This window comes from Doryrhamphus excisus, linkage group LG21, assembly GCF_037039965.1.
Source record: "Doryrhamphus excisus strain RoL-2023G ecotype Guam linkage group LG21, RoL_Dexc_Guam_v1.1, whole genome shotgun sequence".
NCBI lineage: Eukaryota > Metazoa > Chordata > Actinopteri > Syngnathiformes > Syngnathidae > Doryrhamphus > Doryrhamphus excisus.
In genome coordinates, this window is record NC_136377.1 from 14,119,208 (window position 1) to 14,145,968 (window position 26,761).

Genomic DNA, 26,761 nt, shown 5'->3' on the forward strand with positions numbered 1-26,761 from the left:
TTTAAAGGGGACCTACCTATTATGCTTTTTCCAATTTTCTGACCTATAAATGTAGTTAGAATGTTGTATTCTCGTGTTAAGTTTCAGACGCGATGTGCGCATTTGGAAAAAAGTTTGGGATAACTCAAAACGCTCAGTTTCGGAGGGCGTTTCAAAACTGCTCTTTTGTGATGAGGAACAGAGGAACAGGCTTCCATATGGGCGTGGCTGTAGGCGCGATACACATACCCTCCCCCAACTCTGCTTCTTTGTTTATGAAACTATTGAAGTTATTGTAGTTGGTCATTCCCAGGAATAATATAAACGTGAAATATCAGCCAAACTGGAGCCAGAAGCAGTGCACTCTCCCCAGGAAATGTGCATTAATGACAGACAGACTGTGGCTGCTGAGCTCCACGGCGGCGGCGGTGCCTCTGACAAAGTGTGTCCGACAATGAGTGCTCCTCCTCGGGTAGGCGAGGTTGGAGGCAGTGCCACACATCCAACGGTGCCAACATTACCCCTCTGAGTTCATACACGGTAAGTCAGGGGTCTCAAGCCAGTAGCTCATGAGCTGCCAGTAGCTCCTAAACACTTTTCAATTGTGACCAATCACAGCAGAGTGGGTGTGCCCAGAGGCGGGTTGTGAGTGGAATATATTCAAATTTGGCAGGAAGCACAAATCCAAGGAAATACAGCTCAAATAGCTGCAGATTCCGGAGGATCTAGAAAGTTTTCAATGCTGGCTATTGTGTGTAGTTGCTCTATAGGAGTCCACAACTCAATACAAAAGGGTTGAAAAATGAGGTCCCCTTAAAGTCTATTCAATGAGTGACAGAAAGCCAGTGCAGAGACCTGAGTACTGGACCAATGTGGTCATAGTTCCTGGTTTCAGTCAGGACTCGGGCAGCAACATTCTGTTTCACAGCTCATTTAGAAAGCCCGGTGAGCCTAGCCTGCTGTAGACAAAGGCATGGATTAACTGTCTCTAAATCGGGCTTAGACACTATTCCCTTGATTTTGGCAATGTTTATAAGATGGTAAAAAGCTGCTGTTATTGATTTAATGTCCATAGATTTCTAACCTGATGATTAGGTTTTAGAGAGAGAGTCTCAAGGTGACTAATAACACTTTCACTTTGTTTCTGTTTCATCTGCATAGTGTGGAAAGTACAAGTACGAGCATGCTTTGAGACCCAGCACTACAATGTCTTAAAAGAAACGGCATGCTAGGTGCATTGCAGCAACACGATTGGTGTGGAGGGCTACCTTGAGTATGAGCTGCTTGAGGAAGAGGAGCATGAAGGCTCGCAGAGAGATGATCTCTTTTTGGGATGGTCGGGGTCCATCTGAACACACACACATGCATACTGGTGAGAGTGAGGCATTCATATTTGACTTTAGTCACTACAGTAATCAGTGACTGACAGCTTGAAAGATCCTAACTAAACAAAGCAGCACAATCCTATCTGTGTACTCGAGATCTGTGGCAGCTGACATGTTTGCACTCATAGCACAAAGCTTGAAAATACACAAGCATCTGACACGTGAGAGCTGCGAGAGAGAAATTTAACTTTTATAGGTTTTATAGTGATATAGTTTGACCCTGGAACAGACTAATTCTATTTCCATTATTTCATATGGGGAATAGAAATGGATTGCGTCCCACCCCAGAAATCCCAAACAAGCTAATATTTCTCCTGGCGGCTACATCAAGCCGTCAAAATCACACTTTTATTTCCCTGTTGTCTTTCTCACCGAAGACCCCCCCCAATAAAAAAAAAAAAAAAACATGCACGTGAACCGTTCTTGTCCTGGCAGCTTTGCAAAAATAAACCTTTACGACGTTCTACCACACTTTGCTGGATCAGGTTATTTGACTTCAATTGGCTTTTTGCAAACACGGTACTTTGTGAGCTGAATAGTATTCGCAGTAGAGGGACAGAGGTGGGCGTGGCTTAGCAAAAGTGATGCATCTATATATGATACGATGCATACAATATTTGATCCCCATTCATTTTGTGTAACACATCATTCACCGTATGTAATCTGTTAATTATGGTACTAGCATGCAATACATAAGACAACAACTAGAATGTAGTATGTAAAATTGTTACTTTCTACATTGTTGGACTACATTAGTACACAATAAAATACATGAATATACATTTGAGTTTAATGTGGCCAATTAGCATGTAAATGACCCATTAAATCCATCACACCACACGCACCAACAGTGTTACCGAGCGTACATTTTGATGTACAGGCATATTTCCGACTTGACAGACTGTTAGCGTGCTAATTGCCAACAGCGTTATCAGCGGCGCTTTATGAGGCTAAATCCCAGCCGTCAAACAGCAATATCGCCTCCAAACACAAAGGCCCCCCTGTCATGGCTGCCAATCAAGTCTGTTAGTCGCCATGGCAACTTGACATGCACACTCAAGAGCCGGAGGCGGGTCTGGGGCGAAGTTGACAACATTAAACATGCAACTGGCTGATGCCAGCGCCTTACCGAGACCTTTGGGCGCGATGCCGCTGCACTCGAGGGGGTTGACGGCCCAGTAGTAGTACTTGAGCGTGTGCATGAGCTGCAGCACGGTGCCCACGCGTCTGATGGTGGAGTAAATGGTGGCCGTGCCGATGAACTCTGACGACAGGTAGGTGTAAAGAGACAGCTGCACCTGCAACACGACGACATATGAAGACATTAATGAATGGCCAGTGAGACTTGAGCTGAGGATAAGATTGACTGGAGACCATCCAGGGTGTCCATGTTTCCCTCAACCTGGCATTAAAACGGTGATGCTCCCGATTCAGTGGTCCGATCACTTCCTCCCTCCATGCAACCACCAAAGAATGGGACCAGATTTAAATCTTGGAGGTCGTTAGCGCTGGGAGAGACGAGGACCAGCCTTAACGAGCTACAGTCGTGTGTTGGATTGAGCTCATTTGTCGCAAATGGTCGTTCTCTGCCCTGAGATGATGATGTCCTTGTGTATTCAAAGCTGAGATCACAGCTAGATTGGATTTCTTCCTAAGCTTTCATTAAGCACCAGCAAAGCTAGAGCGGCTAATAGTGATAATGATAGACGCAATACCGCTCAGCAGTAGGCACATCCGATGTAGTTTTACTTACCATGCATGAAAACGTTTATAGCGCATGGGGGAAGAAAGAAATCATTCCATTTTGGTGCAAATGCAGGTAACGGTACAGGTGGAAATATTTAGTTTAAGTCTGCATCGGGGCCATGGTTTGCAGTTAGCAGCAGATGGAGCTGTGGTAAAAAAAAAAAATCTTGCTGTGTGCATCACGGTGGAATATGACATTCAGTATGAACACAACAAGCCAGACAGATAATCTTTGAAGTAGACGATGCTTATTTTAATGCACAACACACAAACCCAGGGCGAAACATGGGAAAAGTTATACCTTTTCCCATGTTATAACACAATAACACATAGGATTGGGGTGAAAGGTCATGTGTGTAGCTGTCAGGTGAACGGGTGCTTGCTGGGAGTGCTCAAAGGATTGGGCAAAACGACATATTGACGTATGTCACTTTTAGGGCTTGTTTTAAACCATAAAAACGGCTACAAGGTAGCAAAAGTGCATTTGGTAAGAGCTCGGCATCTGAAATTTCATGGAAAAAACATGCATGATAGCAAAGAGAACGTTAAAGAACGCGGAGGAGTGTAGTGTGCAGAAGGTTACGCATTGTAGGGAAACGGTGGCACGGTGGACGAGTGCTTAGCGCACAGGCCTCACAGTCAGGATATCGGGAAGACCTGTTTGTCTGTACGTGCCCTGTGATTGGCTGGCGACCAGTCCAGGGTGTACCCCGCCATCTTTTCACAAAGAGCTGATTTTCTCCCTTTGTTTTAGTCAGGAGCTGATATTTTCCTGGAACGTACCTGTGTTCTGATGATTATTAAAGAAGGTATAGAAAGAAAATTTGCTTTCTGATGAAAGACAAGAGTCCAATGGTTCTTTTGGTAGGTTCTATGTTTCGATAGCCATACAACACACTATTTTGTGTGACCTGAAAAATCAGTCATAATACTCTAAAATGTCCGGTATTGAAGGGGTTGTCTGAAAATGTAGTTAGTTGTAGGGGTGCCACAAGATCAAAACAAGATTTCTTGTTCAGAAAAAACTGTCTTGGTTCCTAATGGAACCTTACTAACAACAATTTTCTATGTACCGTATTTCATTTGACATGTTTACATCAGCAGAAGGTGTGATGGTGCTGACTGATTCAGTAGGGAGTCTAGCGGGTAGCTTTAGTCATGCACCGCTTTTTTCCAGTCTTCATTTAATGACACATCCCCCTCCTCTTGTCCACCATTGTTATGTCCTATGTTTTATGAATTGTGTTCTATAACCCCCTCAAGTATATAAATATGCATTTTATAGGTCCATCACCACCGTAAAGATACATTTTATAGATGAATGAATCCACATTCATGTGTTGATTAATCCCAATTGTCCAAGCCTTTGTCATTCACACAAAAAGAGGGGAGGAGCCAATCCCATCTCAGGGTCGGAGCAGAGAAGACGGAGAGCGTCAAGAACATAACGGAAGCGAGAGCGGACAGGCCCCCCTCGGGAACGCCAGAAATACTCTCATCTAGTTCAGCGGCAGACGGAGGAGACAAGCCAAACGTCTTCCTCCAGTCATAGGGTCTCTGCTAACGTTCTTCCCTTTGATTCTGTTGCTTCACCTTCTTTTTTGCTAACCACCACCAATATCTCACACTACCTTTCCACCACGTGCTCCAGTCCGCTTTCAGGTTAAGAAGTGTAAATAGTGATGTGTCGTGTGTGTCGGTGGGGTCAGCTATGTAAATAATGGAGGACATCTCATTTTCTTGTTTTTGTCTTCTTCCAATATGATTGGCCGAGCATGGGTACATCAAATACAGAAAAAAAGGTTGCACGATGCAACCAGTTATGATGATTGTGTTGCTTTTCAAACTACATTTACAATCACTGTGTGGTATTAGTCAGCGATTTAGCTTGATGTTGCATTTATTAACGTCCATACCTTCACATATTACTTTTGACGTTCAGAAATCTAAGAGCATTTATTATAAATCACGCTCTTTTTTCTCTTTAATATGTATAATTTGTGGAATGTGTCACAGCCAATAAAATAAAAACAATCTGCGGCCCCCGGACCGTGGTTTGGACACCACTGCATTACATGGTCACACACAGACACAAACAGACCTTGGCGGGTGTGTGTATCCAGATGGCAGCGTTGAACAGGACATGGTCACACAGCTGTTTGAGGAGTGGCGCCCCGTGAGACAAACCATCCAGGTACTTGGCGAAGGACAAGAACTGCTCCAGCACGGCCCGTGTGATGTGGACCCGTGACGACTTGACATACGGTGTGAAAAAGTAAGTGAGCACCAGAAAACGGACACATAGCGCTAATGCTAAACATGCTGATAAATCTTCTACCGACCTTCTCCAGGAGGTACCCGATCACCAGAAAGCCTTTGCCTCCCAGCATCTGCTCCTGCATGGCCACCGAGCTCTTGAGCAGCTCCACCAAGAAAGCCAGCAGCGTGGCGCTGCAGGAGGTCAGAGTAGGGAGAGGGTTAGTGGTCCAAAACATGCAAAGGGGTGTCATGTATGTATATGACCGTGTGTTGGTCTCTCACCACACGCTGGTGTCGACAGCGCTGTCGTTGAGCTGCTTGTAGTCCAGCTGGGCGAAAAGCGGGAAGAGAACCTGGATGCCACCAATGGAGTGGATGGCGCTGTGGATGGAGTGTGTCACGATGGCCTTCACATCCTGCAGGGACACCTTGTTATTATTTGGCCTTTCAGAAGCAATTCCAAACATACAAATTTTGAATAGGGGAAAGAGTGTGGGCTTACTAATTACTAATTATTTTATTCGGGCAAGAGGTGGTACACCCTGGACTGGTGGCCAGCCAATCACAGGGCACATATAGACAAACAACCATTCACACTCACATTCATACCTATGGACAATTTGGAGTCACCAATTAACCTAGCATGTTTTTGGAATGTGGGAGGAAACCGGAGTACCCGGAGAAAACATGCAAACTCCACATAGAGATTACAGAGCGGGGAATCGAACCCAGGTCTCCTAGCTGTGGGGCCTGCGCGATAACCACTCATACACCATGCAGCCATCCATAACATATCAATGTCCGGACATATAGACTATGATTTAAGATTTGTAATAATTTCATCTTAAGTAGAGATGCTCGATATTGGCTTTCTTGGCAATAACTTGTAACACAGGTTAGTTTATCAGAAGTGTATATCAGCGTGTCTACGAGCAACCAGTTCTATCTGAAAAAAATGCATGAATGTCGAGAAATGTCATGAATGGTAGCAGAAATTGACTTGAATCAGAGTTTCTTGGAAACAACAAGACAGATAATTATAAGCAGCTGATGGTAAACCTCCTGAAGTCCTACAAAGCCCTTGCAAAGATACACTTTTTGCATTCCCATCTAGATTTCTTTCCATTGAACTGTGGAGAAGTAAGTGGGAAGCACGGGGAAGGATTCCACCAGGACATTGCAGCTTTAGGGAAAACATATCATGGAAAGTGGAATCCATCTATGCTTGCTGACTACACTTGGAATGTGCTCAGAGAGGACCTTTCGGCTGAATTTGTAATGTTTTCCACAATATAGTGGGCTCATTTGGCACGCCACGCATGAACGCAGCATGAAGGAAACATATTGGATTAGTATGAAGTATGAAAGGAAGATGCCTTACTCCCCCCTTACATAACCAGCACATCCCCTGCAAACTGCATATTTATGTACAATCCAAAGGCCAAACTAATATATATAATTCCAGGCCAGCATGTCATCTCTCGTATACTCATATCATTATTGGCACAAAAAACAGAGTCGATGTGAAGCGATGCCAATATCATAACAACAGAAACAGAAATGGAAAAACGACTTTATGTTGCTTTACCTCTTTGAAGTAGAGTAAGGTGTAAAGAACAAAAATCAGGCGCACATCTTGGTAAATGTCAAGTATGAATATTGTAGGCAGCGTGAAGCACAGAATGGTGGAGGAAAGAGTGGCTTCTTGAAAAGCTCCACTTGGAGAATCCCCTTGTGGCCTTCAGCATTCAGGTGGGACATTTCACCTTGAACAAGATGGCGTGTGCTAACGAAAGAGCAGAACAGAGGCTACACCACCCACCTGCAGCATGAGTGCGTGCGGCGAGTGGACAAAGATGGAAGCGTTCTCCCGCGGCGAGGACTCCAGGCACAGCTGAGCGTCGGTGGCCTTGGCGTTGTACGTGAAGGAGATGGAGCTGGCCAGCTTGCCGTCGTACAACACCTGTTTGTGGTGCTCGGCCAGGTGAATGTCGCTCTCGGACTTGAACTTGAAGGTGCTCTGCGCAGAGGAGAGGGTCAAGGTTAGGCGAGAAAAACACGGTGAGCGGCGATATCTGTGACGACTGAACAAATCTGCTTAACGGCGTGATGAGCCCACACGAGGCAGCATTCGCTTCATGAATTTGATTGGGCCAAAATGTGAGTGGGAGGCGGCTTGTAGTACTCCAAAACATGTCTTACTTTTGTTTCATTGAATTTCATCAAAACAAATGCTTCTCATACAAATAGCACGTTTTGCACACGTATAGTTGCCTTGCTGTAGATGACCACTATGTATCCCACTGGCCAGTCTACGGTAGACAACAAGACGCAGATGAAAAAGATGAAGAGTGCAAGTGTAGACAACATTAGATAACACAGTGTATTCGTACATGTCTGTGTGTGTGTGTGTGTGTGTGTGTATGTGTGTGTGTATGTGTGTGTGTAGAAGTGTGTGGAGCAAGAAGAAGGCTTATTCTGCAGGGCGAGTGGAGCGTCTTTCTGCCTTTTTTTTTCCCTCCTCCTCATTACTGAGCAACGACATACAGTACATACACAATACAATACACTAACATCTCCCTCGTCACATCCAAACATGAGCGCACACAGTGCAGAAGCAGTGGCAAGAAAACGGGAACATGAAGTAGCATAGCGTAGCATAGCATAGCATAGCAGTCATCATTAAAAGACTGAGCCGTGCGGCTTAGCAACAACGACGCTCTTTAACGGGCTCCTCTGGGCAAGCGAGGCATCCACATGAACATGAACGGCCTCTCGGCAAACACGGGAACGCGAGCAGGAAGACGCTTGCGTGTTGCTTTAACCTCGACTGTTTACTGCAAACTGACTGTACTACAATGTACTTCCTATGTGTACTATTCTAGCAATTCATGCTAATACGCTAACAAGAACGTTCAAGGTCGCAGCATCAGCTTGCCAATTCAGCTTTAAGCGCCTGCACAAACAAGCTGTAGCGTGGCCATGCGGTGCAGGAAGCGGACAGCTGGTGAAGTGTTGCCGTGTCTCACGCCACGAGGTAGCAGTGGTGATTAATAAAAAGTGTCAGAGCAAAAACACTGCAAAGCCTCATTAAGTTCATTTCTAAAAAGGCCTCGACTTGTCTTTTTAAGTTAACCGTTTAGCCCAGATGTGTCCCAAGTGTAGCTCGTGGGCCATTTGCAGCCCACAGCTCATTTTTGAATAAAAATACAGTTCCAAACAAAACTGTCCTAGCTCAGAATGATTGAAAGGTTCAGCCAGTCCCAGCATCCAGACAGGACATTGTCTTACCTTGTATCCGGGGCCTAGCTGGTGAATGGCGAAGATCTGAGCAGGATTGAGAGCCTCACTGAACACGTAGATGGCGCCCAGCTGACCGCAGAACACCCTGTTGGCGTCGGCCGTCTCAGAGGAGCCCAGGAAACATTTGTCGTAGCTCTGAGGAGGACGCACACAATAAAAAATGTTCACGTCCACTGGCCACTGCACAAGGTCATGAAGTGCTGGATGGATGATGATGATGTAATTCACCAATAATCACATGACGTTTTGTTGGATTACACCTTCTGGATTGCTTCATGCCGTTGGGGCTACGTTCACATTGTCGAGTATGATGCACACTTTGGAATTTTTGGCAAAATGTGCTTTTTTACATGGTCGAATATGAAAAAAAAAAAGTGTGTGCTACTGATGTGCCATACCATTTATTTCATTTCATTTCTGAGATGATAGTGGGTAAAGATTTTAGGCTGGTATCGGCGATACGACCCTATGTGCAAATTGCCCTAATGTGCCTGGTACAGCTTAAAAAATATAAATCATAGCACAAAAATACAAGACATCATAGTAATTTATTGATGTATTTTAAACCTTTAAGTACACTGAGGTGAGTTACAATGCAGCTAAGGTAATACTATTATACTACTATACACTATTTTGATTTCAGAATTGACTTTAAAGTACGAGAAAGTATTGATATTTTAGTGTCGATTAGCACATTACTGGCAATTTCGCAAATTTTGTGCAACAAGACTCAATATTTCTACCCTCGGCCATCTCTGTGTGGAGTTTGCATGTTCTCCCCGTGCATGCGTGGGTTTTCTCCGGGTACTCCGGTTTCCTCCCACATTCCAAAAACATGCTAGGTTAATTGGTGACTTCAAATTGTCCATAGGTATGAATGTGAGTGTGAATGGTTGTTTGTCTATATGTGCCCTGTGATTGGCTGGCCACTAGTCCGGGGTGTACCCCGCCTCTCGCCCGAAGACAGCTGGGATAGGTTCCAGCACCCCCCGCGACCCTCGTGAGGAAAAAGCGGTAGAAAATGAATGAATGAATGAAGACTCAATATTTGTAGGAGATTAAGACACAAGAGGGTAAAAATGTTCTGTTCCAAGGTGCGTGCGGGTGGCAAGAGTGGTGAGACATTGACGAGAGCTGCCACATCCCTCCCGACGATGTACAGGTCACATATACGCTACCTCACTGTTCGTACTGCAGTCGCATCGCATACATATCGGATTTAAATCCACACACCAATGAGGCTCGAGTTGCATTTGAAAAAAACTGAAATTCACAATGACATGAAAAAAAAAGTTTGAATTGACCTGCAGTAACCAATGTGTCAACTTGTGAAAGACATCCTGCTTCGTCTTGGCGCTGAAGCACCAACATGTTGGAAAGTGGCCCAAGGGCAACACCGCCCCCCCCTTGCCGACCTACTGTTGCAGACCTGACATACTAGCCAACATGCCCACGGAACACACATTGCTAAGGATTCAGCTAGCACAGAGGATGTTTACTGCAGTTCTTACGTCGTTGGTGTTGACGTGCCAGGCCATGTCGCCGTAGGAGACCAGCTGACCGTTGACGTAACATCGGATCTCGGAATTCCTCCAGCGGTTGTAGATGTGAACGATGCTGATCATATACCACTGAAACACACACACGCAATAAATCAGACTGACAAAGTCAACATGTGGAATGTAGCCATCAAAGCGAACTGACATTTGAATATTACTCTCAGTACAAAGTGTGTGTGACACACACAAGACTGAGCACATGGATAAGTTGTTGCAGAGTCCTGAATTGATGAAAAAGGAACCTGAGGGAAGTTATTCAGGTGCGGAATACATTGTAGCCAGTAAGCAAAAAAACACAGTCAAGTCAGTGCGTGTTGGCGTGCACGTGACAAAGTGCCGACACCGCATGTGCGCGTACCTAATTGACACGCTTATCTTGACAGACTCAACACACGCATGATGTGATTGCAGCTAATGAAGAGGAGTGGGGTTCAATTAATAGTGTTCCTTCTCCTTCTGGAAAAGCAATCTGTAATGTTCATAACTTGTCATCTCACCCATCCTCAATCATTTCAATTCTGTATTAAAAATTATAAACAGTGGAACCTCGCTTATCATATGTGACAATCAGCGTGTTTTTCGGTTAATTTCAGAAATGTACATCTGTAGGTGTACATTTTCCAGTTAGCACACAATATGGCGTACATTTTGTTGTGTTATTATGCACTGATGAGTCCCACTGTGGTTTTAATGTATTTTTTTAATCACAAAACATCCTTGTTAGCACCGGAACCAGAGGTCAGGCGTCACCGGCTTTCTGGAACCGATTATTTCATTGACTGCCAGCCATTTTGAGAGAAGAGAGCTTTTTGGGCATTTTTGCTGAACTTTCAAGAGTCACAGAATATTGAGTTTAACTCCATAAACATTGAAAATATGTAAATAAACTTTAGACTCTCCTCTTTCATCAGAAAAAAAGAGTTTGTTTCAAGCCGTTTTGAGACTTTAGGGTGGTTTCAGTGAAAACAGAGAAGCAGATTCAAGCAAAAGGGGGATATTTTTTGTTTTAGTGAAACCTCAAACATCTAAACACTTTTATACTTCTATGAAACAGCACAGGAAAAAAAGATTTTCATGACAAATTAACTACATTTATTCACATTACACAAAACGTAACACAAAATAATCAACTATTGACAGATGTTTGCATTTGTTTGAACCATTTACGGATGTATGCACTTGTGTTGACTATAGACGTCTGTGTCTACTTATAGACAAACAACAGCGTCACCAACGTCACCACTATCCTTCGCCTGTATTTTGTCTCTGCTGGATTCATCGCCATTTCCCTCTATTAGCGTGCGTTTCATAATCCAAGCCGATCAGAGGATAATAGAACTGTTTCCCCCTGCTGGGACAGAAATACATTACCTCCAAGTCTGAAATTCACACACAAGATATATCTGTTGCTCGCGTAAAAACAAGCAAAATACGTGGAGAGACGTCAATCGTTGACAGTGAATGAGTTAATAGGATTTACATTTCTTATGGGAATTATTGATTGGGTTAGTGTCCGTTTCGATTAGAGTGAGACCGCTCGGAATGGATGACCAAGGTTCCACTGTATACTCTGTTGATGTTCATCTTCCAGCAGCTTGTCGGCATGTGCTGCGTGCGTTACGGAGACGTACCTTGCGTGGCTGGAAGTCGTACTTGACACAGTGCTGGAAGCCTTTTCCTTTGGACTTGAGCGAGGTCACGATGAGACAGTTCCCCACAAAGTGAGCCGAGTATCCGATGCCTTTACTGGTGCGGAAGCTGCAAGGGAATTGGGACAATTTCAACTCATTTCACTGGGATTTGTATCTACAGTGGGGGGAGAGAAGTATTTCATCCCCTGATTCTGTTAGTTCACACACTTACACAGATAAAAATGCCCATCATTTGTATGGCAACTTCATTAAATTGAATTCATTTGTATTAGATTGGGCTGCATGGTGCGTGAGTGGTTAGCACGCAAGCCTCACAGCTAGGAGACCCGAGTTCAATTCCACCCTCGGCCATCTCTGTGTGGAGTTTGCATGTCTTCCCCGTGCATGCGTGGGTTTTCTCCGGGTACTCCGGTTTCCTCCCACATTCCAAAAACATGGTAGGTTAATTAGTGACTCCAAATTGTCCATAGGTATGAATGTGAGTGTGAATGGTTGTTTGTCTATATGTGCCCTGTGATTGGCTGGTGACCAGTCCGGGGTGTACCCCGCCTCTTGCCAAAGACAGCTGGGATAGGCTCCAGCCTCCCCCGCAACCCTTGTGAGGATAATAGAGGTTGTAGACCTACACAACACCGGACTAGGCTACAAGATTTCACCTGGTGGGTTAAGGATGACGGTGAGAAATGTGAGGGAGCAGCCCAGAATGACAAGGGAGGAGCTGGTTCATGATGTCAAGGGAGTTGGGAGCAAAATGAGCAAGAAAAGCATTGTGAGACACTTTGAGGTCCACCTGCTGAAGACGGCATGTACTGACCCGTCTGAACCTTTGACATGACAACACTTGAATGACGCACACAAGACTGGAGAGAATGTGATATGGTCACGTGACACCAAAATTGAGCTCCTTGCACACATGAAGTGGATTGGAAGAGTTTGGAGTTTAGGGGAAGAGAAATAGTGAATATTAGCCTGACAGAAATCACTTCTCTTTGCATTGGCCTCCATTTACAGCCTCATCCAACATTTGTTCTTCCCAGAGCAGAACACATCTCACGGCTTAAAAAAGCCCTAGAAGGACAAGCCATGTTTCAGTGCCTGGGTGCAAATATAACTTCCTCCTACTCCCAGGCGAGTGTCCGCTACATGTTATTTCCACTAGGAGACCACTATCACACCAGCAAGATGGAGGAGGACAAGCGTCTGCCAGAGGGTGATAAGACCCAGGCCAGAGGGAGGAGAGGAGGGCACACACTGCGCTCCCCTTTCTCCCACCACTCACCTGCCAAGGCCACCTGATAAACAGTTGCCAAGGAAACAGAGGAGCCTGAGCTCTCTCCATCCATCATTGTGTTCTCTTGTGGGACAGAAGCAGGAAGGAAATCAAGCAAGTAAAGGGGGTCAACTCAAAAACAGTCAAAACTAACGAGGCTTCAAGCAGTCTGGACACGGACCAGCACCGCACACACCTGATGACACGCTTGGAAATCAGGACGGCGACATTCACAGCTCTCATATCACCTCACCTCATGAGAATCATCTGAACTGAAAACTGAAAAGGAAGGCGGTGGTGATTCAATTAGAATCATCTTGGAATAGATATAGAAGACCCAAAAGATGCAGATATGACCTCAGGACCAGGGGTGTCCAAAGTGCGGCCAGGGGTTATTTTTGTCACGCAGCATGCTTAATTGTATTTTTTTTTATCATCCTCTGGCATACTATATTGACATGGTTTTCCTCCATTTGTGCATATTTTTATTTGAATTCTTGTGTTTTCATATATTTTATATTTTTATCTAACAGAACTGCTGTGGTAATTTTGCTGTGTGTGTTGACGACAATGACAATAAACTATGGTTCAATGTTTTGTTGGTGGCCCATGTATGATGACTTAACCCGGTCCTGGTACGAAGAACATGGTTCACCAGGACTTGATGAGCTGGTCAAGACAGAGGAGCTGTCAAAATAAGCTGGAGCGACTTAAAGCTACTGTTTTCAGTAGTTGAGAGGGTGTTTGCATTCTAATTAGCTGTAAACATTACAGTAAATCCCACCCTAGTCAGTGTGACAGAGGGCAAAAAGACATGACCGGATGACGCCCAACAGCATCGGTGTGAAGTTTCTTCTGTCAGGTCTGATGATGAGTGTGATGTGTTAGTTGGTCAGAAAGGCAAAACCATGCCATCGTCGTAGTGACGCTGCAGACAAAAGTCATGACTCGAGCCTGACTGACCAGTAGAGGTACGGCTTGTCTTTGTCCACGTTGATGTTGTTGAGCGGATCCTGTCGGAACCACGTGTTGATGGTAAAGCCGTTCTGGTAAGGCCATTTGGCGATTGGCGGCAACGCGATGGCCTGCGGAGAAGATAAAAATACACTCATTCTTCACATTCTCACTAACGTCAGATCACATGAGGTGACTAAAGTGTTCCTGGGACATACCGCCGCACTGCGTCCTGGGAAATTGAAGAAGGTGTCTGGGCCGTGGCGCTGAGGCATCTGGTTCAACACCGACAACAACTTGATGGCGTGTCTGGGCTAAAGGAGGAGCATGAGAAGAATGATGATGGGGAGAAGCATGAAGAGGAGATGTGGAAGATTGATGCAGGTCAGAGTGATGAAGAAGAGAGAAATGATAGATAAGGAGGAGGGTGAGGACAGGCAGGATGATAATGAGATGAAGGAGGATGAGCATGTGGAGGGTGATGGAGGTGATAAGTAGAGGTAGGATGAGAGGAAGGTGAGGATCAGGATGAGGAGTAGAAGGATGGAAAAGTAGAATGGACGGAAATGACGACAGTGAGGAGGATAATAATGAGGAGAAGGATGAAAATATAGAGGATCACCACACAAAAGAGGAGAAGCAATAGCATAAGAAGGAGAAAAGGATGAGAGGATGGGGCCAAGAAGCATGATGAGCAAGGAAGGAAGAGAATCAGTCCGGTGAAGGGGAGTAAGAGAGTGAGTGAGGAGGAAAATAATGGCAAGGAGACGGAGAATGAGAAGATGGATGAGGAAGGAAAGAGTAATTGTCATTGACTTTGAGAAACACACTCTTGGGTGTAGAGACACTGGCTGTGACATCACACCTCCACCACAAACCACTGGATCAATAACTCTTCAATCAGCTACATCTCATCAATACCACAGCAACCTTCCATTCATCTATCTGTCTGTGGAGTAGAGGAGGGGGAGGAGGAGGAGGAGGCAGCTGGCGGCTAAATTCAGCAAAATCTCGCTAAAACATCACACACTCTCCAACCCTGAACCTTTTCATTGTGATGCGGGTGCACGTGCGTGTGCGCTCACCCAGATGCCGTTGTCGCCCCTCAGCATGCTGAAGAGCAGCTTCAGCTCTTTGACTGTGATGCTGTAACTGGCCATGACTCCCAACATGTCCACCAGCAGGTCTGCAAACGCACGCACACACACACAAGTTAGCTTCAAATCAGAAAAGGCAGATAATCCGATGTTACTGTAATCTCTTGTTTATCACTGTTTATTGCTTCCAGATCAGACCGTGATGAATTTCTGTGATACTGTATATGAATCAATGCTACTATAAGAAATACTTTTGTACTTGGAGCATAGAAACCGTGTTTAAAACCTTCTAAATTCTTTTAACATTATTAGAGCAGTATGTTTAGAAGCCATTATAAAGTTTAGATGAACGTTCTCACAAATCACCCACTTCTCACAAGAGAGAAGATACTCTCCACTGTGTAATAACAATGTAAGAAACATGTGAAAGACACAACGTGGGTGGATGCTGCATGGTGGTGGGCCAATCAGTGCAGAGGACACTGAACAATACTTCCTGAATCCCACATGTATCCAGGCCTTGTAGTTTCCTTCATTTAACAATTTGCATGCTTGAAAATGCTTTATTTACAATAATAAAAATGTGCTTATATTGGCATATTTTTGACTAATAATAAGCTGCAGTCAAACAAAAAAATCAAACTACAAGTTCGTACTGGTGTATGCCGGGGTAGTATTCATTCAGTGCTTTTAATTTGATGTTGTTCCTGTCTTAGTTTTACACAATACATAATGAATAAAATGAATTTGATGACTGTAATGTATGCGATGCTACTATTTACATCAATTCTCGTCCTCAGTCTTGCGTGACAATCCTTTCAGCGGCAACTCAGGCTTTGTCGTTGTTTCAGAGACGCACTGTCAACCTGCTGGTCTTGTGATACCCGGGGTATGTCTCTATACAATCCATTAATCGAAGGATTTATGGACGACTCTTAATGGATTCAGGATGTCCCCAGTTTACAAGCTATTTAGTTTTGTGAATTAAAAAAAGGATATTTTATCTGATGAACCAAATATTGATTCTAATACTTCACCATTAAAAAGGAGAAGAAGAAGCAGGTTCACTGTGCCCCCCTGGGGGGAACCGCCCCACTATTTGAGAAGCTGCATTAGCCTAACTAGGACAATGGAATGTGTATGTAGCTGAAAGAATCTTCACATTCTGGTAAAAATGTCCTCCAATCTCAAAACATAATGAATAAAAAGTCTGCACAGTGTGTGTGCCCTGAATGACCTCGCTGCTGGGTCGACTTTCACTCAGCGCAGGCGAGGACATGGCGGCGTTACAGGCCGGCCAGCCAGTCTGCTTACAGAGGCTCTTCTTCTGTGCCATTAGGCGGGCTAGATATGAATAGTGCTGCACTAGATTTCATTAGAGAAAATGAAGCACTCACTGTGCTGTGCGGGTGTGATCAATGCATGTAGGTCATTGAGAGCCGCAGCATGCTAGCTACTGCAGTCATAAGTCAAACTACTTCCAACGGGGGGGGGGGGACGAGCAGGCATCATTAAAGGAAAGTCAAGGTCAACATGTTCATGTAAGCAGGCATCATTAAAGGAAAGTCAAGGTCAACATGTTCATGTAAGAGCGTGTGTTGTGCTGTTTCACACCAACAACAACCGAGGTTGTTTAGTGTGCGGTGAACTTCATCTAAAGGCTTGGAAGGAAAGTGACTGGAAGTTGTCAGCACTAAAACATGGCCACCATCTCGATGTTCCCATGTTGTTTAAAGCCGATGTTTACGCCCCGCTGCTGAACCAGGCAGCTTCAACTCTGTGTGGCTGCTTGTGAAAAGGCACTTTGAGGTGGGAAAAAAAAACCCTCACAGAGGGAAATTGCTGCAGAGTCAAAGAATGTTGAAGGATAAGAGCTTTGGGAAGGCATCAATTACGCAAATGAATCATCTCTTAAAGGAGCCATTTTTACTCGCACTATGCCTCCAGCGAGCGTCCCAACCCCCACGAGCGACTTCTTATAGCAAATCATCACTCACATAAGACCTTTATGGCAGCAGCATGACAATGCAGATAGTGTATGTGAGGGTAGGCTGTGGTTGTAAGTAAGGAGGTGATGCTGTTGACTCACTACAGATGAAAATGAGCAACTCTACGATAATCTGATATAGGTATCAGACTGCTCATTAATGAGTCCTTGTGAGTCTGTCAGTGTGAACGCAGTTGTGCTCTCAAAAAGGTGCGCTAGTTGAGACAGAGACCCTGTCTTTGTGTACCGTTGCAGGTTACCGCTCATGAAACTTAAGTGGCATGCTGTGTTTGTTCACCTGCGATCATGTCATCCACGGTGCTCATCTTGAGCAGCACCTGCTGGATGAGGCCCACCTCAGTGCTGGTCTGCAGGTTGCGCACGCTCTTGCGCAGGATGGCGGTGAACATGCTCCAAATCTCTGCCTGGCACGTCACCTCGCAGTGGGACAGCAGCTCCACCATGCAGCCGATGCTCTCCGCCTCCTGGATGATGAAGTTCATCTCCAGGTCGAACTCACCGCCCACCAGCTGAGGTAGATGATGATGGAGGCGGAGGGAGAGGAGGAGGAGGAGAGGAGGGGTTGGAGGGGGAGGAGGGGGAGGGGCCAAGGCCAGGTTGGAAGGAGGTCAGAAGGAAGATAGGTTTAATGTTTAACCTTTTGTCTTCAAGAGCCGTGAAAAAGACTTTTGATGAATGCTGATGCACCCCCACCCAACACACACACACGCACACATGCACACAAACACACACCTTTGTTGTCTTAAAGAAGCACTCACTCTGAAGCAAAAGTCACTCTTAAAATACACCAGCTTTAAATGAGCCCGCTTCCCCTTCTTGCTCAGATACACAACGACACACACACACACACACACATACACACACACACATGCCAACACATATGTAAGCATTGCAGCGGATACCATCATTCCAACATGGAGTGCAAATGGCTTGCCTCTAATGGCTGATGCAGAGCAATTACTCGTGGAAAGTATCACTGCGCTTCACACACACACACACACACACTTCAGCCTCGGTGTACTGGACTATCCAGAAAGTAGTCGCTATGGCAACCAACAAGCCAAGAGCACATGGTGAGGTTATTAAATCAGATGAAGAGAAAAACACACACACAATACATTAGGGAGGATGAAAGAACACCACAGAGGAAGAAAAGAAATCAAAGAGAACATTTGCAATGAAGGCTGAGACACGGATATTAAAAATGTTTTTTTAACCATCACGTGTGTGTGCAACGGAGAAGGACAGTTTGCAACAAGATTTGCTGTGTTTCATGCTTAATGAATACAGTAATATGCTTTAATTAATGTACCATGTCAGATGAACAACACTGTTTCGTTGGATTGATGCAATTATCCCCTTGGCCACAAGATGGCGCACAATTAAGTTAACCTCCCACTTGAACATGAGATTTTAACATTAACTGATACAACAATCCCAGTTTAGATGTAGAAAGCATCAGATTCCATCCATATGGGTTCATCCCATACTTTTTTCACTCTCTTCAACATGGAGCATAGACGTGATTTGCATCTTCCTATCTGCTGCTAATGTCTTTTCGCTCTTCACAGAGCACCAGTCACTTCCCATCTCTGATTTAGAGAAGAGTATTGGTATGCTCTACCAGCATGGACTGGAGTGGAAAAAAACAATGAAAAAGTGGAGGGAGACATGACACTTGTAGACCTTTGTGTGTCACCATCATACCACCTCCAGAAGCTGACAGCTGAAAGACGGGCGCGATTAACATCATCGCTTTCAGACGGTCGTTAAAGAACTTGTGTGAAAAGCTCCTCTGGGCGCACACCAGCGCAATCTTGCACTCGTCGCCGCCAGCAGAGGGAACATGGCTGCTCTGGACCAGATGATGCAAACGATGGCAACAGACAGTATCTTGTGAGGGACGGAGGAGGAGAGGAACAGTGGGGCGGGCACTCTGCAGACCTGCCAACATGTATGAACTCTTGATACATACGCTCCCTGTGTGCTTCACTGCTCTCCATTCTGTACAGTACAGATAAATAGACATTATCAGTTTCTCAATAGTATTTCACATCAGGGGATCAAACATTTCTGTCCCACAGTGTGAGCGTGACAGAAAATACTCTCTCTGGCTTCGTCTTCTTCTCTTGTGAATTGAATGTTAGGTGCACTGTTGTGGCACCAAAACATGGTACCTTCTGATTTTGCGTGAATTGGTAATTGGTAGCATCTACAAAATTTGGTCGGTGCCAACAATAAAAGTACGATTTTTAGCCTTATACAGCTAAAATAATGCATAAGGCTAAAAATAACCAATTGGCTAAAAATGTCATCCAATACTTCTCTACAAGAGAGGAGAAATATGATCTCAGGGAAGAAGTACATTTGAAACACTTCTATGCTAGGACTACGTTATGCTAGCCATAGCATTTCAGTATGTGGAATCAAACTATGGAATGGATTGAGTAAGGAAATCAAACAATGCACAACGATGAGCCAATTCAAGAAACAATACAAGCAGTTGATGTTTGCTAAATGCAAGGATACAAGGATATCACTATATTGACACTTACTATGGTACCCATTATGTCATTGGATGCTCATATCACCGAGTACTTCGGTACGTGGTACATTATTTAAAAAAAAAAAAACTGTATAATGGAAAGCAGGAAGTGAACAAATGTAACAGTTACTGATTGTAAAAGTACCAGATGGAGGGGTAGGACTTAATAAGCTTTGCTTCTTCCTACTCCTTTTGGACATGTGGAACTGGGAACTGATTATGGGATGCACTCAATTGGAATCTGATGCATGTTCAAATGAAATAAAACCACTACCATGACAATTTTCGGTAGCCATTAATAGTCATGCCTCTCAAAGTGACGGCGCCCTTTCTGGTACCCCTTTTTGGAAAATCACTCAGAAACAGGAAAGGGGACACAGGAAGAGAATGGAGTGAGGCTCCCCAGGGTGGCGAAGTTAGCATGGAGTGATGCTCCCCAGGCTGACAAAGTTAGCACGTGTGAACTGCTTTCACATATTGACACGCTAATAATACTCTGCATCAGGGTTCATTTTGGACTTGACTTTATACTTGAATATGACATGTTTAGCACTGAGCCTCAGATTCTGCTCTTTTGGTGCCGTCCTTCTTCGGCTCGTTTCAACCACAGCAAAGAACACCACTACCTGCTATAATGGTACCCAAGAGTGCTTTAAAGGAAGAGATTGAACAAATAAATATAGTGTACATATACTGTATGTTACAGTTCAACTTCAAGTTCTACTTTTTATCCCCATCCGTCACAGACAAAGACAATGTTCATAATGGTGCTTCTCCTGCATAAATAACACAAACAGACAGCAGAAGTAAGACTTTGTTGAGGTTTAAGGGCTCAGAAACGTTCACACAAACTCGCAATGTGGCACCCACCTCAGGGTGATGCCTAATTGGTAGCGTCTTCGCCAACTGCTGGAAGATGTTTGCTTTGGCACCACGCTGACACTGATTGCTCCCAAACGACCCGCTGTTCCATTCAGACACATGGCCAGGAAGCCAGCATGCAGGTCATGTGACCCACCGACACAGTTGCAAGGAGACGTATTCATTGAACAATATGTACAGTTGTGTTCAAAGTTATTCAACTGCAATAATGCATTTTAGCAAGTTTGCCTTTCATTTTTTTAATCTTTTTTATAATCAGATCAAAGAAGGACGTGAAAATTAGACAAATGCAACTTAAATCACAACAATATTTTTTGTAATATATCAACAAATGTCCTTTCTGTGATTACCACTTTGACAAAATTATTCGATCCCTTGGTCACATACGTCTTTAATACTTAGTAGAACACCTTTGGCAATAATAAAGTAAAAAATAATAAAGTTTCTTGCAGCAATCAACAGGAATCTTAGCCCATTCCTCATGGGCAAAGGCCTCCAGTTTACTGGCATTTTTGGGCTTTCATGCTACAACTCCCTTCTTTAAATGTGCAAATAATGCTTCAGATTGTTTCTTTTGAAACGTTGTATTCCTTTGCTCTGTTTTTATATCCTTGTCCTTGCTTCTGTAAAGAAATGACCTTCGCTCTTGACTTCTTTGACCATTCCATGGACTTCACCAGTGACCGTCGAGAAGGAGCTGAGTATTGCAGTCGTTTTAAATCTGCTGGATTTTTGCTTGTTATGGTTCTGTCCACATCTACAGGTGCTTCCAACACCTGATTGAAACCTCTGTTCTTACGAGGGGTAGAATCATTTTGTCAGAGAGCAAACCACTAAAAGGGCATTTGTTATTGTATTGTTAATGTATAAAAATATTGTAAAAAATATTGTGTTATCATTTTGGTTGCATTTAGTTATTTTAGAACTCCTTGTAAGATTTTACTATAAATATGATTTAAATGTTTTTTTCAATTTCCGAAAACCCTTTCCTGCGATGGGGGTTGAATAATTTTGAACGGAACTGTGGATTGTAAGGAGAATCGCTTTAACTTTTTCTGTTGTGCTCCTTTAATGAACGTGACGGCGTATCAAAGGAAGCTATTACACCTGACTGTTCAGCACGACAACAAAGACACCTGCTGCACATTACCGGCGATGGCGGGTCAGCACAGAGGCTAGACGGTCAACGGCCGCCTCCTCTGAGCTTTCAATGGACGAGCATCATCAACACTGCGCATCAAAGGCAGCAGCAGAGAGCATGTGTTTGTTTTGTGTGTGCCGCATTATTCATTTGCGCCTCCCCGCCCCACCCCTTCCACGAGCCATTCAGTCCTTTTGTGCGCGGAGAGGCTCATCAGAACATGAGATCACACATTATGCACTTAACGTTTCGCCAAGTGGGCTCGATGGGCTGCGGCGGCGTGGAAAAGAGAGAAAGAGGCAGTGAGGAGTAGGTGTTAGCCAAGCACAGCAGAGATTGGAACCACAATGAAGGCCTTCTTATCAGTGACATGTACAGATGAAGGTTGTGTCGCCATGACAACACTCATGCAGACTAGGCATTGGCCTGTTACCGGTTCCAAGCTATACAACGCTATGAAACAGTCACGGTGTCAAAAGCACTCAAATTTTGCGTCATACCGTTTCTACAATATGAGAGGAAGTGGAGGTCCATCGTGGCCATCTTGTGTTATTCATCGCCACGCTGTTGTCGGTTGACATATTAATCATGTGGAGGGTCCACAAATGTGGAGATGTGATTGAAAAGGAGACAGGAGTGGAGGATAAATGGTACAATGTATTTACTCTCCACTGAACAACAGGCAACAACCACTACCGTCTCAACTTCCTGCTGCTACATTAAAGGTGAATAATTGTTTCACATTGTTAGCCACACAAGGAAAGACTGGCACATTTACAAAATCTTTGGAGACATACAACGAAATTACTCAGCAAAATACAAGAATCCACACATAAGGAGAACCACGTTGTCAAACCGCCGTAAGTTTAAAAGCCCCAAATTAACCATTAGCCACTTTTCATGGTGGACCAGGACTTGATGAGCTGTTCCACATAAATCGGTTGTTGACGTAAACACAGTCGACTTAAAGTGGTTCAGTAGATTCAATTATTTCTGAAAAAACAAAACAAGCTGTTGATATTGACAAAAATAAAGATACATTACATTTAAAAACAAGAAAAAAAAGCCAACCTTAATCAAATCTACATATTGGTTTTAATGGATGCTTCAAAACTAATTGACTGGTAGCAGCGGGGGATGCGATGTAAAAGGCGACAGATGTGTCACGTCTTCCTCCTCCTGTGATGATGATGAAGAATGACATGCTGACTGACGCACACACACACACACACACACACACACACATGCAAACAGGGAGGAGGGGTAAAGAGGCTGAACTGCATTTCCCAGGGGTCCTTGTGCCCACAGATGGCAGATGGGATGAAACAAATGACCCCCACACTCCCTCACTCATTCACAGACTACCACATCATTACAACAAACACACTCACACACACACAAATTGTGATGCGGCATCTTAGACAGGCTCCAAACACATAGAGATAAATAGAAAAATAGAAGGATGTCGGGGGACTGCTATAGGCAATATATGTGAAAATCTGAACAAAACATCTTAGCTGTGTGTAATAGAATAGATAAAGTAGTGTAATATCTAATAATATCTCTCATTAATAATGAATTAATATAATTTTCCACAATATACTAAGGGTAATTTTTTTTTAAATGAGCAGCGTGTCTAAAAATCACTTTGGATACCCCTGATCTAAGAGGTGTCATAACACTATGAGCTTGAAAGGAACACATTAAGTCGACCTAAAACTGTAAAAATAAAACAGTGATTACATAAACTCAAGGACGTGTGAGGCCCTTTTAGGTCATTGCTGTGTGTGTGTGTGCGTGTGTGTGTGTGTGTGTGTGTGTGTGTGAAGATCTGTGAATAAAGAGATAATCTGGAAAGTTGTCAAAACGCTCACATTTTTCCCTTCATATCTAACATCAGTGTGTGTCGATGAAATGTTGCATTACACAAATAAGTGTTTTTGAATTCATTTTCCAATGGTAGCTTGCTGAGCTACTGATATTTTGTTACTACACCGCTTTGTTGTGCATTAGTGTTTTGAATTGTTGGTTTTCGCTAGCTGCTAGAGTTGCATTTTGAAATCGCTCGCGAGCCATCAACAGGCCTGTCACGGTAATCGCTAAAAGGAACAATAGAAAATAATAAATAAATTGACCTGTGTGACATATACCTGTTACCAAGTCAGTGGACCACTAGCGGTGGCCCGACGTTATAATTTAGTTTATATTTTTGTAAAATATAAAAGTACATACTGAGAAGTCACATAGTTGTCGGTTATTATTCTACCTTATACGTTGGTAGTGTTATGTCTGTTTTTATCCACCTATTATATTGCTGTGTGTAGTTCTTTTTTCTTTTTTAGGATTGGTACGTGAAGTAGTGACCTCCTGCACTCCGTGAATGGTAAATAAAATGTAATCTGTGACTCACACTGGTACACTACCCTTGAGTACCGTGATGAAAAATGGGCTAAAAAATTGTGTCTATCGACAATAATTTATAGCAATACGATCATTTATTTTGACAGGCCTATGAATCTACATTATTGAAGTGTACTGTACTGTTTGCGTACATGGTAGTGGTGAGATATGTTTATTGTATGCGGCATACAGTATGGATGGTCAGGACGTGAGCTAAATAAAAAATGTATGTGGACAGCAGATCACATTATCAAAGTTTTGGAATCTATTATTTTTTTACCATTACCATGCATATGTGTCATTCCTGCAGGAGAAGCTGAGCTGAGGTCAGCCCTCTGCCACACCACACAGCACTCCTTGACCATTCAAAAGCAGCAATCCCAGTATAGAAAAGTCAAGTGCAACAAAACGCAATTCTGGACTTTCTGAGAGAGAACTTCAACGACAGGAGGAGAGCGAGATCAAAACAGGAAGGTTTGTAAACCTTGCAATGATGCTTGACACGGTTATACATACCGTGTATACCGTGTATACCGTTATTTCTATTTCATTTGTATATGTGATACATTTTCTACAGCTGGTCTTTATTAGAGTTGTTTGTTGTTTTGCAATAAATGTCACAATTTGTAAAAAATCAGTGGTGCACCGATCGATGCACCACAGATCCGTATCGGCCGATATCAGTGAAAAGGGACTGTATCGACATTGGCTGATAATTGCTTTAAAACGCCGATCCCCTCCACTGATGAGCGCCACCATTTTGTAAAAGTAGCTCTCATAAGAAAAAACCTAAGACGTATTTAGACATTTACACTGCATGTATGTGATCGGTATTGGTATCGGAAATGTAAATGTATGTGCCTTACTTTATGGTAAGAAACTTTGATTATGAAGATCAATGTCTGCCTATGTCGCAGCCAGCAAGCGGTGAAGGGTGATGATGTAATGAGAATCAAGTGGCGTCCCATTTCTTAGTAGCTTCTTCCCCTTGGCCCTCGGCTTGAAGGGGCAGAGGAAGGGGTAAGATGAAGGGGAAAGGCTAAAGGGATTTGATGTCGCTAAAATTGGGATTCAGTCTAAATGTCTGAAGGCCGACTGTGAAAAGTTTGGGAACCACTGCTGTAGAGTTATTCAGACTTTAGTCTTAGCATCAAGGATAAAGATTGCTATTAAACGTAGTAACTAAGAAGTGTAGTGGTCTCATGATTAGGACTTCTCTCTCTCCCTTGCAACGCCCCTTCCAGTGTCCAAGACAAACATAGTCCCAATTGTAACAATAATAATGTAAATACCAATACCAATACCACATTGCCTTATTACATTTCATATGCTGCTGACAACAAATCAGAGGTCAACCATGGATTGTGTTTGACCTTTGAAGTTCTACTGTACTTTTAATAAAAGGGTCAGCACCCATCCAATGCATGACGTATGTAGTTCTTATGTCCAAGTCCAATCACTGAGTTAACGCTCAGCAAATAAGCTGGGCCAAAGGTCCACTTGGAATGCTGATCCTCTGAAAAAAGGATTTGCATATTTGTTCACATCTAATGCATTTGTTTGTAGGTCCTCCTGTGGCCTCTTATATGAATGTTGAAGACGTTTTTTAAACAACAATAACAAGGCCTGAAGGCTTCAGTGCTGGCGTGAGCAATTATATTTTTATGTATAAAACGAGAGGCAAAGAAATTAAAGTGAGCATAATTGCAGCTGGAAAGCAGCAGAGACTTCATGCAAAGTTGCAGATTGGATCAGTGAGAAATTCACAAATGAATAAGACGGAAGCAGACGACGCGGCGAGAATTGCTTTTATTATGTATGAGCCACGATGCGACAAATAACAAATGAGATATTTGGTCCGAATGCCATTTTCAGGACTTCATTTGGTGATCGGGGCAGGGGGAAAGTCATGCATGCATAAACATGCAGACGCCGCGGGCGAATGAAGCTCGTTTTCAATCAGCCGGCGCGACGGCGTCAAAGGCTGCTACTAGCCGAAGGTGACAAGATCCACTCGAGGAGCCGCTAGCACCAATTTGGCAAACGAGCCAACGTGGTCATTTGATTACAAACACCACAATTGTGTTGGCGTCTGTGCACCCATGGCGCCTCCTTCTTTAAACACTTCAAATAATGCGACATCCAAAAGCATGACATCTTTTATTGAACATGGCCATAATGCAATATACCACATGATTATTTTCATTATTCTCAAGGTCATCATAAGTGGAAAAAAATGTTTCTCAAAAATTTAAAAGAGTACACAGTGACAACCGAGGTTTTCATCATTCATTTCTTTCAAAAGTTTGACGAAGACCTTTCATTCATTCATTTTCTACCGCGGGGGTGCTGGAGCCTATCCCAGCTGTCTTTTGGCACATATAGACAAACAACCATTCACACTCACATTCATACCTATGGACAATTTGGAGTCGCTAATTAACCTAGCATGTTTTTGGAATGTGGGAGGAAACCGGAGTACCCGGAGAAAACCCACGCATGCACGGGGAAAACATGCAAACTCCACACAGAGATGGCAGAGGGTGGAATTGAACTCGGGTCTCCTAGCTGCGAGCCCTGC

General features: G+C 43.7%; 1 protein-coding gene across 12 annotated transcripts in view; it reads right to left on the reverse strand.

Annotated features, from left to right (window-relative positions):
• The window catches only part of nbeaa (neurobeachin a), a 76,364-nt gene that overhangs the window by 27,753 nt on the left and 21,850 nt on the right, over window positions 1-26,761 (reverse strand). For all 12 annotated transcript variants that reach the window (XM_058086042.2, XM_058086044.2, XM_058086037.2 and 9 more), the window contains exons 2-14: window positions 17,490-17,721; window positions 15,193-15,293; window positions 14,326-14,421; window positions 14,117-14,238; window positions 11,863-11,989; window positions 10,184-10,303; window positions 8,661-8,807; window positions 7,192-7,389; window positions 5,652-5,785; window positions 5,453-5,561; window positions 5,212-5,364; window positions 2,494-2,662; window positions 1,248-1,327 (exon numbers count right to left, since the gene is read on the reverse strand). In XM_058086042.2, coding sequence (XP_057942025.2) covers window positions 1,248-1,327; window positions 2,494-2,662; window positions 5,212-5,364; window positions 5,453-5,561; window positions 5,652-5,785; window positions 7,192-7,389; window positions 8,661-8,807; window positions 10,184-10,303; window positions 11,863-11,989; window positions 14,117-14,238; window positions 14,326-14,421; window positions 15,193-15,293; window positions 17,490-17,721 — 1,788 coding nt within the window. The remainder of the gene's footprint in view (window positions 1-1,247; window positions 1,328-2,493; window positions 2,663-5,211; window positions 5,365-5,452; window positions 5,562-5,651; window positions 5,786-7,191; window positions 7,390-8,660; window positions 8,808-10,183; window positions 10,304-11,862; window positions 11,990-14,116; window positions 14,239-14,325; window positions 14,422-15,192; window positions 15,294-17,489; window positions 17,722-26,761) is intronic.